Source organism: Pteropus medius, unplaced genomic scaffold, assembly GCF_902729225.1.
Source record: "Pteropus medius unplaced genomic scaffold, Ma_sr-lr_union100, whole genome shotgun sequence".
In the NCBI taxonomy this organism is placed as follows: Eukaryota; Metazoa; Chordata; class Mammalia; order Chiroptera; family Pteropodidae; genus Pteropus; species Pteropus medius.
Window position 1 is genome coordinate 4,600,079 of NW_024346667.1, and position 13,667 is coordinate 4,613,745.

The 13,667-nt window shown below is 47.7% G+C and overlaps 1 protein-coding gene across 2 annotated transcripts in view; it reads left to right on the forward strand.

The window, feature by feature from the left end:
* The window catches only part of SCARA5 (scavenger receptor class A member 5), a 94,951-nt gene extending 81,870 nt beyond the window's left edge, over positions 1 to 13,081 (forward strand). Inside the window, exons 8-9 of one of the 2 annotated variants that reach the window (XM_039875900.1) lie at positions 4,063 to 4,260; positions 10,899 to 13,081. In XM_039875900.1, coding sequence (XP_039731834.1) covers positions 4,063 to 4,260; positions 10,899 to 11,035 — 335 coding nt within the window. In that variant the 3' untranslated portion in view covers positions 11,036 to 13,081. The remainder of the gene's footprint in view (positions 1 to 4,062; positions 4,261 to 10,898) is intronic. The other variant, XM_039875901.1, reaches the window with a different exon arrangement.
* The last annotated feature ends 586 nt before the right edge of the window (positions 13,082 to 13,667 follow it).

Genomic DNA, 13,667 nt, shown 5'->3' on the forward strand with positions numbered 1-13,667 from the left:
ACAATTATGAAGAATAAATGAGAAAATACATGAATGAAGCACTTTGCATAGTGTCTGACATATAGTGGGACCTGAGTGTACATTTGTTCCCTTCGCCGTCCATCTTTGACATGAAATCTCACTTGGGTAGTGCCCAGAACTTGGCTTTGTTGTGGCTGGGTTTGAGGGCAGCTCCGAGCCAGATGTAGACAAGCTCTGCAGGTAGTAGGTAGTTCTAAGGCTACTCCAGCCCTGGAAACTAGTTCTGAGATGGTAGCCACTGGCCATTAAGCTGTCCTCCCAGACTGTCTGAAGGGCCGAGTAAAGAAGCTATTCCTGATTGTGCTCTCCCGCCAGATGCTGGCGAAAGACAGAGTCAGTCATTCTGCATCTCACTCCCCAATTATAGCACGAAACCCTAAGTATACAGAGTAAAACAAGGTAGCGAATCATTGGATGAAAAACACAAAACAAAAAAACACTGGAGCCTCTTTGGAGATGCCTGCGCTCTATGAATGAAACCAGATGCTGGTTTTTAAATCCTGGAACGGATTTCGAGGAGATACTGTTGAGTTCCCTTCCATTCCCAGAGGCAGGATGAGCAGCTGTCAGGCCTGGAACAGAATGGAGAGGATTCCTGTGTTTGAAGTGGGAGGGAGGGTGCAAGCCCCTCCCAGCTCTGGGGCTCAGATAGTCAAAGCCAGAGGAGTCTAGGGTAGACCAGGCCTGCTTTGTCTAGGACCTTGCTTTTCCTACATATATATTTACAAGGCAAAGAAAACAAACATTCACTTTGAGAAGAGACTCCTTCTCAAAATAAGAGTTTTATAAGGTCTGTGCCAGGAGCCCCACAGTGGCCTCAGCCTTAGCACCACGTTCCTGGACCATTCCAGAGCTGCCTCGCTTAACGAATCACATCCAGCCCACACGAGAGCAGACAGATGCTGACATCAGAAGTCAGTATTCTGCTGATGCCCATATCTCCCTCCCCTAATATGCTAAGGAGCCAGGAACTGTGTCCTGGGCAGAGCAGAGGACGTTAGGAGATTAATCCAATAGGGGGAATAAACTCCCTTCATTCCTACTCCTTAAGCAGCAGGGTTGCTTTGCACAGAAGCTGTCTAGGATACATCCCTGCTCAGGATGCTGTATCCAAGCCATCCTTAGCAATGCATGAAGAACTTTCAGAGCTGACCTACACGTTGCTGGGCAAAGCAATGACTGGCCAGGGATGGGAGCTCACAGTGAGAGGTGCCCATGATGTACCAAGCCCTTGACAAGTACTATTGCTCCCAACTGCCACCACTGTACCCATTTTAAGAAAAGGGTAGGTATAGAGAGGTCACATCTGGCCAATATAGTGGAATCAGAATTTGAACCCTGTGCCTGAGTCCAGCTCCTGCCTCTTCCCACTGTCCCCTATTGCCTCTCCACAGGGATCACCACCACCCTGTTTTCCTCCATCCAAATTCCCAAATCCACCCAGGGCCCAAGAGGTAAGTAGCTAAGCAGCCCTTAGATGGGTGTGTGGGATTCACAGGTGCTCTCTATGGGTATTTTTGCTGGCGAAGACCAGAGACTCATTGGGTCACTTCGATGGGTGGACTTATAGTAAGGACACCTGGGAAAACTTTAGAAGATCAGGATTCATAATACAAGCGGGCCTTGCAGAGCATGGAATGGGAAGGTCGTTCAGATCCAAGGCAGTTCTGGGGCCACAGCACCAGGGGTTCCTGTCCTCCCAGTCTAGTGTCTCATCTCCAACATGGCTCGATAATTCCGCGGTCCCTGCCTCTTTTTGCTTCTGCTTCTGCTCAGCTCTCTCCATTTCCCTCAGCTCAGGTTCCTAAGAGCATCTGGGTGGTTCTGCTTATCATCATGTGATGGTTGAAAAAGCCCAAAGGTAAAAGTAGCACCATGCGCTAAGTAATGGTGACATCTGCAGCTTTGATTTCAAGGGACTCTTCTCTGTCTGCTTTTCTGTGTAAAGGGGGAGAACCTCTGACTCCAAATCTGGGGTAAGAGGAGCTAAAAACAGAGGCCCTACCCTGTAAACATCTGGGTGTACAAGGAAAAGTTCTGCCCAAACTCCCTGTCCAAGATGGCGCCTCCCTTCATCCCCCACTTCCTTTCTGTGCCTCTGTTTCCACCTGTGCACTCATCAATACTTGGCCATAGTTATACTTGTATTTGTTTGTTAGTTTTATGGCTAGTCCTTCCCACTAAATATTGTTCATGGATGTACCCACAGCTCCTAGAATAGGATCAGGCTCCTAAAAGATAGTCAGTCACTTATTTGGCTAAAAGAAGACATGAACAGAGCAAGTTCAGGCTGACCAGGGCAGAGAGAATAAGGGCAAATGTCTGAACGTGAGTCCTGACTACCCGCACCCCACCCCCTCCACCAGCCTCTTCCTATTATGTTGACCCGACACCCTGCACTCTGCCTGGGCTGCTCAGAACCACAGCATCCTCCTGCCACTTTCCCTCTACTTATGACCCCACACTGAGGCTTCTGTTGGAGGCCTCCTGGCCTGATGCGGCCTCCTGCCACTGTGACAGGGTGCTGACAGAGGCGAGGCAGGTCTGTGAGAAATCAAGGCTGACATCTCAGCCTCGGCCAACCTCCCCAGGGCCAAGCTCCCAACCAGGGGCCAGGCCTCACTTGCCGCTGCTGGCTCCAGGTTAGCATGTCATTACCGCTCCAGGGGGCCGTTCTGTTTCAGACGGGGCCTCTGCATTCCAGCTTCTCCCCAGGTTTTTCTTTCTCCAGGATTTCTGTGTTCTCTTGCTCATCATTCGCAGCCTTTTTTGACAACCTGGTGGGAGCTTATGTATGGGGAGAATGGTGAGAGATGCAGGAAGCATAGAAAATGACATCAAACATTTCAAGGAGCCTTCCAAAGTAGTCACCCTGTAATCTTTAGCATCTTGGGAACGGTGTATTTTTCTGGTGACTTCTTTAGCTTCTCTGTATAGAATATGCTGGGGTTTCCCCAGCCCAGGCAGCACGTAACAGACTCATGGCCAGTTCTGATCCTTCTCCTTTCTCATGTGGCACAGATATGGGGTTTATTAATCCTGCCATCTCCCCAAGGGGCCTATGAAGGTCTTTGCTAAATCACAGTCATTAGCAATGGGAATCCCCTGAGCCCGCATGGCCAAAATAAGAAAGAAAAAGTCATCCAGAATTGCAGTACTTATGGGGAGCAGAACTCCATCAGATTTGCTGTTTTCTCTGGCAGATCACATAGGGGTTTTTCTGTCACTCACTTGTCACCTTGCCACAGCCACCTCTACAATGTCCCCACCTCCACCCTACATGTTCCAGGTGAGTTCTAGCTGTATAATAGACAATTTGGACCTCTTTCCTGGCCTTGGAATCCCTGAAGACTGGAATGGAAGGAACATTACAGATCATCGAATCCTGTCGCTCCCAGTGCCAGCCCATACATATGTATTACTGTAAAGTCATTTGGGGCACTTGTAAAACATTCAGATCCCTGACTGCTGCCAACAAGGTTCTGACCCAGTAGGTCTGCGTGGGCCTAGGAACCTGCATTTTTACAGGCAGCTCACAGGGGATTTTTAGGGTACTGAACTATTCTATATGACACTATAATGGTGACGATGTCATTGTACATTTGTCTAAACCCGTAGAATGTATAACAGCAAGTAAACTATTAACTCTGAGTGATAATGACATGTCGATGTAGGTTCATCGATTGCAACAAATGTGCCTCTTGGGGAGGGATGTTGACAATTGGGCAGGCTGTCATGTTGGGAGCAGGGGGTATGTAGGAAATCTCTGTACCTTCCTCTCAATTTTGCTGTGACCCTAAAACTAAAAAAAAAAAAAAAAAAAAAAGAAGTCTATTCAAAGAAAATAAAATGTGGAGGGAAGGAGGCTGATGAAGGGCAGGAGTAACACCATGATTTCTACTGGCCACAGTTTTGGCCTTGGCTGTAGCCCCAGCCCCCTCCTCCCTACACTGGAGGCGGTTAGTTGAGGGGAGTCAGGGAAGGTCCCTGGGTGTGGGTGAGCGTGCCCGGAGCAGAGCGGTGACTGTGAGCTGCTTCCAGCAGGTGGCTTGGAGGCGCTGATGATCCGGCTGGTGAACGGCTCGGGCCCTCACGAGGGCCGCGTGGAGGTGTACCACGACCGGCGCTGGGGCACGGTGTGCGATGACAGCTGGGACAAGAAGGATGGGGACGTGGTGTGCCGTATGCTGGGCTTCCGTGGCGCGCAGGAAGTGGCCCGGACAGCTAGATTCGGGCAAGGTAAGGCGCTCCGGAGTAAAAGGACGCAAGGAGAAGGCCCAGGACGCCTAGGACTGGTCTCCTCTCTGAAGCTCAAGCCCCCTGGGCAGCAATCCTACCGTGTGTCACCTGGCCTCTGCTCAGACACTTCCTGCAATGGGAAGCTCGCCGTGCCCCAGGCAAGCCCGTCTGTCTTCAGACAATTCTGATGGTTAGAACGTTCTTTCTTTGCCCAACCCACTGTGCTAAATGGCTACAGGGTCTTGTGGTATGGCATGAGAGGAGGGGTCAAGGTGTCCTTTCCAGACAGGGAAATGGAGCCAGGTCACGTCCGACTAGCCGTGGAACCCTCCACTCCCCACGGCCGCCTTTCTCCTCATCTCCACTATGGGCTGTTGCAATTCTTGCTCAGAATCTTGTCCCTTAGACCTTAGTCACTGTTACAAACTGAATGTTTGTATCTACCCCAAATTTATATGTTGAGATCCTATCCCCCAATGTGATCGTACTAGGAGATGGGGCCTTAGGGAGGTGATTAGGTCATGAGTGGAGCCCTCATGATGGGATTAGTGCCCTGATAAAAGGGACCCCTGAGAGTTTCCTCATCCTCCTTCTGTGAGGCTACATGGAGAAGTCAGTAGTCTAAACCCGGAAGAGGGCCCGGGACCCGATCGTACTGGCACCCTGGTCTCAGACTTCCAGCCTCCAGAACTGTGAGAGAGAAATTTCTGTTGTTTATAAGCCACTCAGCCTATGGTACTTTGTTACAGCAGCCTGAGCAGACTAAGACCATCACATTGACTGAAAGTGACTTTTGGTGAAGTCTGTTGTGACAGCTGGCAGAGAGTGAGCACTTGACCCCACACGTATTAGCCTCTCTACTGAAAGGTCAGAATGCACGGGAAGTTCAGAGGGTCCAGCTCCACGGAGGGCAGCCCCCTGGGACAGAGTACTTGCCTCCCACTTGAAGCTTTGGGCTGGATTTCATCCTGTTTTCTTCAAGAAAAACTGCCATTCTTGTTTGCGTAAGGAACAAAAACAGTAGGAACGGCCCTCACTGTTCAATGTTTGAGTCTAGTGAGAACTTCTTCCTGGTAAGTGGAAGTTAAACGTTTGGAAGAGAAAAATCATAAACTCTTAGAGAAGCCAAATTGGCCATTTGAATATCATGGGCAACATTAGCCTAAAACTGAGACTTCGTGGCCTCTTCCATTCCCCTCTGGTTTTTATATCACAGGACATGTGGAGAAGTTCCTAAACTGCCACTTGATTCTTTAAACTAGTCGATGGGAAGCCGGATTGCTTCCATGTACACATCAAATTTGGACTGGTATTTCCCTATCGCAGTCCAATAATTTATGACTTGTGATATTGAGACCTTGAAAGGTAGGCAGGCCAGACATTATGAACAGGTACACAGGGGGACCGAGCCAGCCAAGCTTGGCCGGTGCCCTCTCTCACAGCCCTCACTGCGCTCCTTTCTTTCTGGGCAGTTTCTAGGCACCTTCCATGGGCCAGATACTGGGCTCCGTGCTGGGGCACAGAGCTGAGTAAACCTGGTCTCTGACCTCAACGTGTTCTGTTTAGAGGTGCAGGCAGACATATTTATAGATCCTAAGCAGCGTCGTAAGGACTATCGTACCATAAGCGGCTGTTGTGGCAGAAGGGAGGGAACGCTCACCCCTTCGGGCAGTGGGCAGGGCTGTGCATCAGGTTCAGACACCCTTGGATCACAGCCTCCTACCCCAGCTGTCAACCCCAGTGTGCCCACTCCTCAGCCCCACCAGGTCTGCCAAGCCCTCAGCCCCTCCCTCCACTGGCTCTGGTTCTTTCTGGATGTGCTTCCTGCCTTGCCAGCCAGGACCGAAGGCCTGTCCCTCCTCCCTCTCTTACCCAAACCCCTTCCCCTTATCTGGTCCCCTTGTTTTCCTGGGCCCTATAGGTCCTACCAGTGTCTACCTCTCCAGCATTCCTGGAATCTATCCTCTCCTCTTTATTCTCACTGCTCCTGCCTTAGGAGCTCAGGCAAGGTAGAGCAGTGGTTAAAAGCCCAGGTTCAGAGGCAACCCCAAGTATGAATCCCACATCTGCCACTTACTAGCTGGTGACCCGGAATGGATTTCTTAACCTCTCCAAGCTTCGATCCTTTCACGTTTGAAAAATATTGCGAGGATCAGGTTTGGTTCCCTTAGCTTAGTCCCCAAGGCTCTTCCTCATCTGCCTCCTGCCTCCGTCTCACCTTTCAGCCATAGGTATCCACCTGTGTTCTCTGAACTTGCGTAGCTGTTTCGTGTCTCTTTTCTTTGCATGTGCTGTGTCTTCTATCTGGAATGCCTTTCCCTCCTTCTTCATCCACCTAATTCCTATTCAGCTTTTAAAGTCAGCTCAGTTATTACCTCCTGAGAGGAACTGTGCCGGTTCCTTTTAATCCCCTCTGTACCCTTCCCGCCCCCGCCCCATTCTATGCTATACTCCCAGAGAGTTTGCGTGTGTGTGTGTGTCTGTGTGTCTGTGTGTGTGTGTGCGTGCGTGCGCGTCTCTATCATAGCACCTCTCACACTCTCTGATCTCTGATAAATGTGTGAGCATCTTGAGTCTTTTACCTTTATACCTCCAAAACCCAGAACTGTGCCTAGGACATAGTCGCTACTAGATAAATATGAGAGGGAAGGAGGGGCGAGAGAGAAGAGAAAGGGAGGAAGAAACTTCTGCACCTGCCTGACCTGAATCCTCCCCAATATAATACAAGGAAGTGCCAGTCCCTGGTAGTTCTCTCACTGGTCTGGCACCATAAATTTCTTGGACCGGGCTTAATAATCAGATTATCAGTTTCCCTGGGGAAAAGTAAGGAAAGACACAAATGAGAGCAAGTTGGGGGTGTTTTTTAATTTTAAATTGGTCCAAGAGCTGTTGGAGAGGGAGCAAATGTGGATGGAGAAGGTGGACGGGTGGTGGCTAGAGCAGGGTCTAGGAGGAGAGGCATGGGAGTGGAATCCAGCACAGCCGGGAGTTAGGCTTGGACCTGCAGAGAAAAATCTTTCTGTGAAACAGACGAAATGGAGGTGGAGGTGGGTACAAACACAAACGGACTTGCAGGGGGGAGAGGGTGGATAGACTTGGGAGTGTTCACTTAGCCGTTTAATCCTTTCATTATTACCGTTTTTACCCTTTTTTTCTAAGATAAAATTTGAATACTGGAAGATGGCTTAGTGCTTAGCGTAAGACTCAGCAAACATTAAAGAGCCAGGTAGTAAATATTTTAGGCTTTGTGGGCAAGATGGTCTCTCTCATAATTACTCGATTCTGCAGTTGTAGAATGAAAGCAACCATATACAAAATGTAACCAAATGGTGGGGCTGTGTTCCAATAAAACTTTATTTACAAAAGCAGGCAGTGGACCTCATTGGTCCAGGATTTGCCACCTGTCAGCTTGGTGTGTGTGCTGCATATTGTGTACTGTGGTTCTATAAGGAATAAGGACTGGATTGGCTGGACGTCAGAGGCCTGGGTCATGGTCTCTTCCCCTTAATAGTTATGAGATGAGTCACTTAATCTTTCTGGAGCCTCAGTTATCCTATCGCTTAAATATCTGTTTAGTATCTGTAGCCTCAGATATCTTAAATATCTGTTCAGTAGCTGTCCTACTGATCTCTGTGTGAGGCTCCGATAAAAGCCTGTTGGATTCAGTATAATTCACTTTTTCTTTTAATATAACTCTAAATAAACATACAGAAGCCTACAGTTAGTTCCATGAAGCAGAGATTTTTGTCATCATTGTTTTATCTTTTTCTGCTCAGTTACATAGTCTAAACACCCAGAATACTGCTGAGCATGAAGTAAGCCCTTAAATATTTGTTGAATGAAGGGTAAGGATAAAATAAAATATTCACTGACTCATCTCAACAATATCACCTTCAAACAGCCTCTACTGCTCTCGGTGTCATAGGACCTGGCCTCTACTCCCAATTTTGCCCCTCTCTCTCAAGATAAAATGTCAGCCTGTTGCTCAGTTTTTCTGATCTGTAAAATAGGGCGGAGGCTATCTACCCTGCTTACCTGATAGAGCTCAAAGAGAGGACCCACGTGGGTGGGTGCAGACCTGATCTAAGGCAGGCCTTGCCAGACCTGCATGCATACATGAATTATGGAGATCTCGTTAAAATGCAGGCTTTAATTCGAGTCTAAGTGGGCCCAAGACTCTGCATTGCTAACAAGCTCCCAGGCGATGCTTCTGCTCCTGGTCCTCAGGCCACACTCTGAGCCATCAGAGGTCAGTTCTGAAGCTAAAGGGATGATTGGTACCAGAGTCATGGGAGTTCTTGCCTCTCTGACATGACAAGGAGCAGAGGTGGTTTGCAGGCTCACTGGCCCTTCACCTCCGGGCTGTGCAGTAACCACAGGTATTCAGTGCCACTGATTTAATGACTCTGTTCTCATTTTATTTGCTCTTCCATGACAGAACATTAGCGAGGACTTCCTGGCTGAACACCCACTAGGGTTTGGTGTTCCTCTATTGGCATCTGGGCTCATAACTTTGAGCCATGTCTGTATTCGTCAGTCTCCTTTATTTGCTTCTTTATTTGTTTTAGGTGTGACTAATTCCACAGAGCTCTTGGGTTTATGGCCTTTTCCTGGCTAATTTGTAAACTGCTGTTTTCCGTGAGACATTTAATGTGCGAATTATTGCTCAGCCTCAAAGGGTTTATTGTGTAAGAGGCACAGGGTATCCAGCCAGGGAAGAGGTTCTGGTGGAGAAAAAACATCCAAGAAGACAGAGGAAGGAGGCCCTTCCTCCCAGCTCTGTCCCCAAATTCGCTGCTCAGCAGTCCTGTGACAACAGAAATCACTGCATAACAAAAATACTAGTTCATTTGAGCAGCAAAATGGTTTAGGTATTCCCTTGCCATTCTTTGTAAAGGGTTTCTCTCATGCAGTTTGAGAGTGAGTGACAGGTTTAAGGTTTTAATAGTCAGTGCTGACAATTCCTCTAAAAGGAGTGATCGGCTGCTTAGACATGGGACGGGGAGGAGGCAGGCCTAGCATCAGAATATGAGGACTACTTATTACCTCATTTCACTTGCTCGGGTTGACACAGCCAGTAATGTTGAAACCTAGTTTATGACCTCTAACCACATGCTTTTGGGTACTGGCTCATAGACCTAACAAGTTAGGGGTTTGGAGGGACTAACCATCCCATTTTACCTAGAACTTACACAGTTTTAGCATCAGAAGTCTCACATCTGAGGAATCCCCTCCCAGTTTAAATGGAGGTGCTCTCCCAAATGGGGCTGGGACTTGAATCAAGGTCTGTCCTACCATTGCAAAGCCCTCCTCCTTCTATACCCACGCTTCTCACACTTCCATCCGTGACCACTTGGTTAAAAGGTGATTCTGGCTCAATAGGTCCTGGGCAGGACCCAAGGTTCTGCCTTACTAACAGACTCTGGGTGATGCTGAGGTTGCTGGACCAGGACCACACTTTGAGCAGTGACACTCTAAGCATCGCTTCTATTGGAGATCTGAAGCTCAGTCATCCTTCCAGAGGGCTCCCAAATGGATTCTCACTGTCTGGGCCTGGTACAGCCATTGACCCAGGGAACCCACAAGAACCATGAGTGATGGTGCTGCCAGTTCATCAGTAGGGGCTCCAGGTGACTTCTGTTACAGCCCACTCCCCTCTCCACAGACCCCTCTGACCTCTGAGAAACTCTTCATTTCCTCTTGGAGCCTTACCCAGCTGCCCTATTTCCCTGACATTTATTGAGGGACCTCAATGCCAATGTTATTCAGGTATAATCCTAGGAAAGCCATTTAAAGCCTCCCTGCACGGACAACTTCAGACCAGCAGGCTAGTCCCTTTAAGAGCTGGATGAACAGGGCTAGCAGCAGGCAAAACTCAAGTAGATTATTTCAAGGACCTTGTATTTTGGGATCTGACCTAGTCATTATGGTTAGGAATGCTTCTTCTGCTTGTCATTAGATGTATATCTGGTTATAAAGTTAAATTTTGGGGTCCCCTGCCATTCCAGCACCACTGTTCTGGGTATACAGAATGGGAACCATCTGGTTTAAACTTCAATACACTGGAGGTAATGTTGATACTGACATACTTGGTTGGTATGGAGTGCTGGATCTGTCCAACCTATGATCTGACATGGTCCTTCTGATTCAGCCCTGCCTAAGTATTCATCAACAGAGACTGCAGCATATTGTATCTCAAAAGTAATGTGATGTGTGTCTCATATAAAGTGTGGGCTTTAAGGCAGTAAAGACTTGAGTTTAGACTCCACTAACAAGCTGAGCAACCTTACACCAATTGCTTTCTGAGCCTGCGTTTTCCCATCTGTAAGATAGGCTTATTAATATCTATTCAGCACCATGGCGAGAACAGAGGAAGATCATATGTGTAAGATACATAGGAGATAGTAAATACTACCATCAGCACTATCAATTATCGTTATTCTGCCCTCATGCAACTGAGCCTAGAAAGTATTTGGTCTTGGTAGGGTGGAGAGGGCAGATGGGAACCACTAGATTTGAGAATTGCCAGCACAGCCTGGGACAGCCTGGTCAAGGACAGATGTAGAAATGCTCCCGTTTCTCTTCTGTCCTGCTCTCTTGCATATCTGCTAAGAAACCGTGTTGACTTGTCTCTACAGGCACAGGGAGGATTTGGATGGATGACGTCGCCTGCAAAGGCACAGAGGATACGATCTTCCGCTGCGGCTTCTCCAAATGGGGGGTGACAAACTGCGGACATGCTGAGGATGCTGGGGTGACATGCACCAGGCACTGAAAATGAGCACAGCCAAGGTCCAGGCCCTACTGCCTAGCCTCTTTCCTGCATTTCTGGGGCAGGGGAATCGCCTGGGGCTCCCCTGACCACACCTGTTCCCTGCCCAGTCCAGCAGTCCCTTATCCCTGTCCCAGGACCATGGTGGCCTATGGTCATTCTCCTTTTGGACATCTGCTCCAAAGTGTAACTGTGGGGTCTACTGCCTATCTCTCCCTTCCACCAGAGTCCCGCTCGTGAAGCCCTGGACAACTGGATCGCCATTTTGCCCAGCCTCCTAAGCACCATGCATCAGGCCTCAATATCCATGTTCCCTTTGGTCTGTTAGTTACAGATGAATGCTCTTGAGAGTATGTTGAAGACAAATGCCGCCATGGAAATGGGAGAGAAGTATAACAGATCATTCACTTTTCAGATAATTCCCAAATCTTAGGCCAAAAGTTTTGACATCCTTCTTACCAGCAAGAGGCAATACCGAATGATGAATATTCATTCATTTTTTTCTTCTTTACTCTGCACACTTTTGTTAGTTTGGGGGAGTGACATAGAGGAGAGGCCAGCTGTAGGAGAGAGAAGGAAATGCAAGTCACCCGTAGGAATTAACCTGAATTCGGAGAAGCTCGAAGTACTGCTTCCTTCAGAGAGAGTTTGGAGAAGGAGAGTGAGACTAGCATTTATTGAATGACTACCATGTGTGGTACATAGTATCTTGAGTGCTAAATTCATTTATCCACTTTACAGTTCTACAAGACATGTTAGCTTAGGTAAGTAAGACCTTACCTCCAAGGAGCACTCAACTGCCCCATTCACCTGGCTTATAAGTCATAAAATTGAGAATGACTTGAGACCATTGCTTCCACCTGAACCTTTGTGTGTCTTTGCTAGGCGTGAGCAAGAATCCTGGGTGCAAGACCTGAGCGACTAGGTTACATACTCCAAAACCTATGGGGGATGAATGTATGATCAGACATGACTGGCTTCTAGGCCAGCCATTCACATAGGAGCAAAGGTGGTTTGGAGAGGGACCAATACTCTGGCAGTCAGAGTTACAACCAAGTCACCTGTGTCTCAGAGCTGTTTGGAGGTAATGATATTGGACCTTCTTGGCCTCTTTGGGTGTGATCCTGTGGTCAGGAGAACACATGCCCTGATGGGTCCTATAGAAGTGGAAGGAAATGAGGATTCCTTATAATTTCTGAGGGAAGAGAAGGCCCTGGGCCTCTGCAAATCCTCTATCTGCACCCCTCTCCTAGTGATAGGAGATCCAGTTGACTTTGTGCTTTTGGCACATAGAGAAGGTCAGAATGGGCCATCTACGTGTTTCAGGACTAAGGAAGCTCCCTGGCAGCAAGGGAGCGCAGACCCACCTCATTTAAGGGAGTCACAAACTCACAGGCCTTGGATATACCATCACCTGTCATATGAGCCTCAGCCTGCCTGGGGAAAGTGACACTTGGGACCCCGCAGGTGTGGGACCAACAAAGTTCCTGGCTGACAACTAAACCAATATGTGTGATTGGTCGTTCTTTTTTAAAAATATGCTTGTTATTCATTAATGTCCTAATGATCAGAGATTCTCCTTCTGACCGATTGCTATGTTTACATAATACGCATGTACTCATGCATTTTTCCCAGAGCCAATATAGGTATGCATATATAAACATGGCACTGTTTACTGCATAGCTCAGCACATTGTAAAGTTTGTATTATAAAAAAGACCACTAAAGGTGGAAAGATGTCACATTGAATAAAATAGATTCCCAAGTTGGTTCTGGCAAAGAACCCAGTTACAGCCCCAATGAAGACTCACATAATATTCTTGGTCTTTTCATTTGGGAAAACACAAGACGTGTTTTATATCAAAAATGATGCTGGTTAGTGTTTGAACCTGAAAATAAAAGTCTACTAGTTTACATTTCTACTTACGAGGACATGGGAATCACCATGGACCTGTATTTCAGGGACTGAAGGAAATTAGGCCTGGCCTAAAATACATCAGACCTTTTGTAAGAAAGAATTTCAATAAAGCTAAAAACATGTCACTGACAAGCTTTGCATCACATTCTTTCTCATGGAAACCCGGTGAAGATGGGGAAGACTGGTGAGAATTGTGTGGCGTGATCATTTCTCAGTGGGGATTGTGGTCGAATGGACATCTTATGAGAAGCTGCCTTAATACTTCTGGAGGGCAATAAACAGCATAGACTAAAAACATGGTGGAACATGATGTGTCAAGAATTGTTTGGTCACCTGAAAAAAGGTCCCAAGCCATAGAACAATAACCAAGATCTCACTTATAATAGAATTGCTTTTATAGTCAATAAAGAAAAAAAACACCGATTTCCTCACATCTCCAGAGTTTTTGCTCCGGGATGCGCTTCCATCCGGAGTTCTATTCACATGTAAGAAGATCATCCAGAGATAAGTACAAGGTCTGTGAAGTCATTGGACCTCATCACCTAATGAGAGGCAGGACTTCCCAGGCTCAGGGCCTGAGCGTGCATGGGGAAGGCCCAGGCCACTGCATAGTTCTGGCTACATACTCATAGCTGGCACTTCTAGGAATACCTAATGGCCCCAGACTTGCTGTGGGCCACAATAATTTGCTAAAGGAAGTCCACAGAAAAGCTGACTT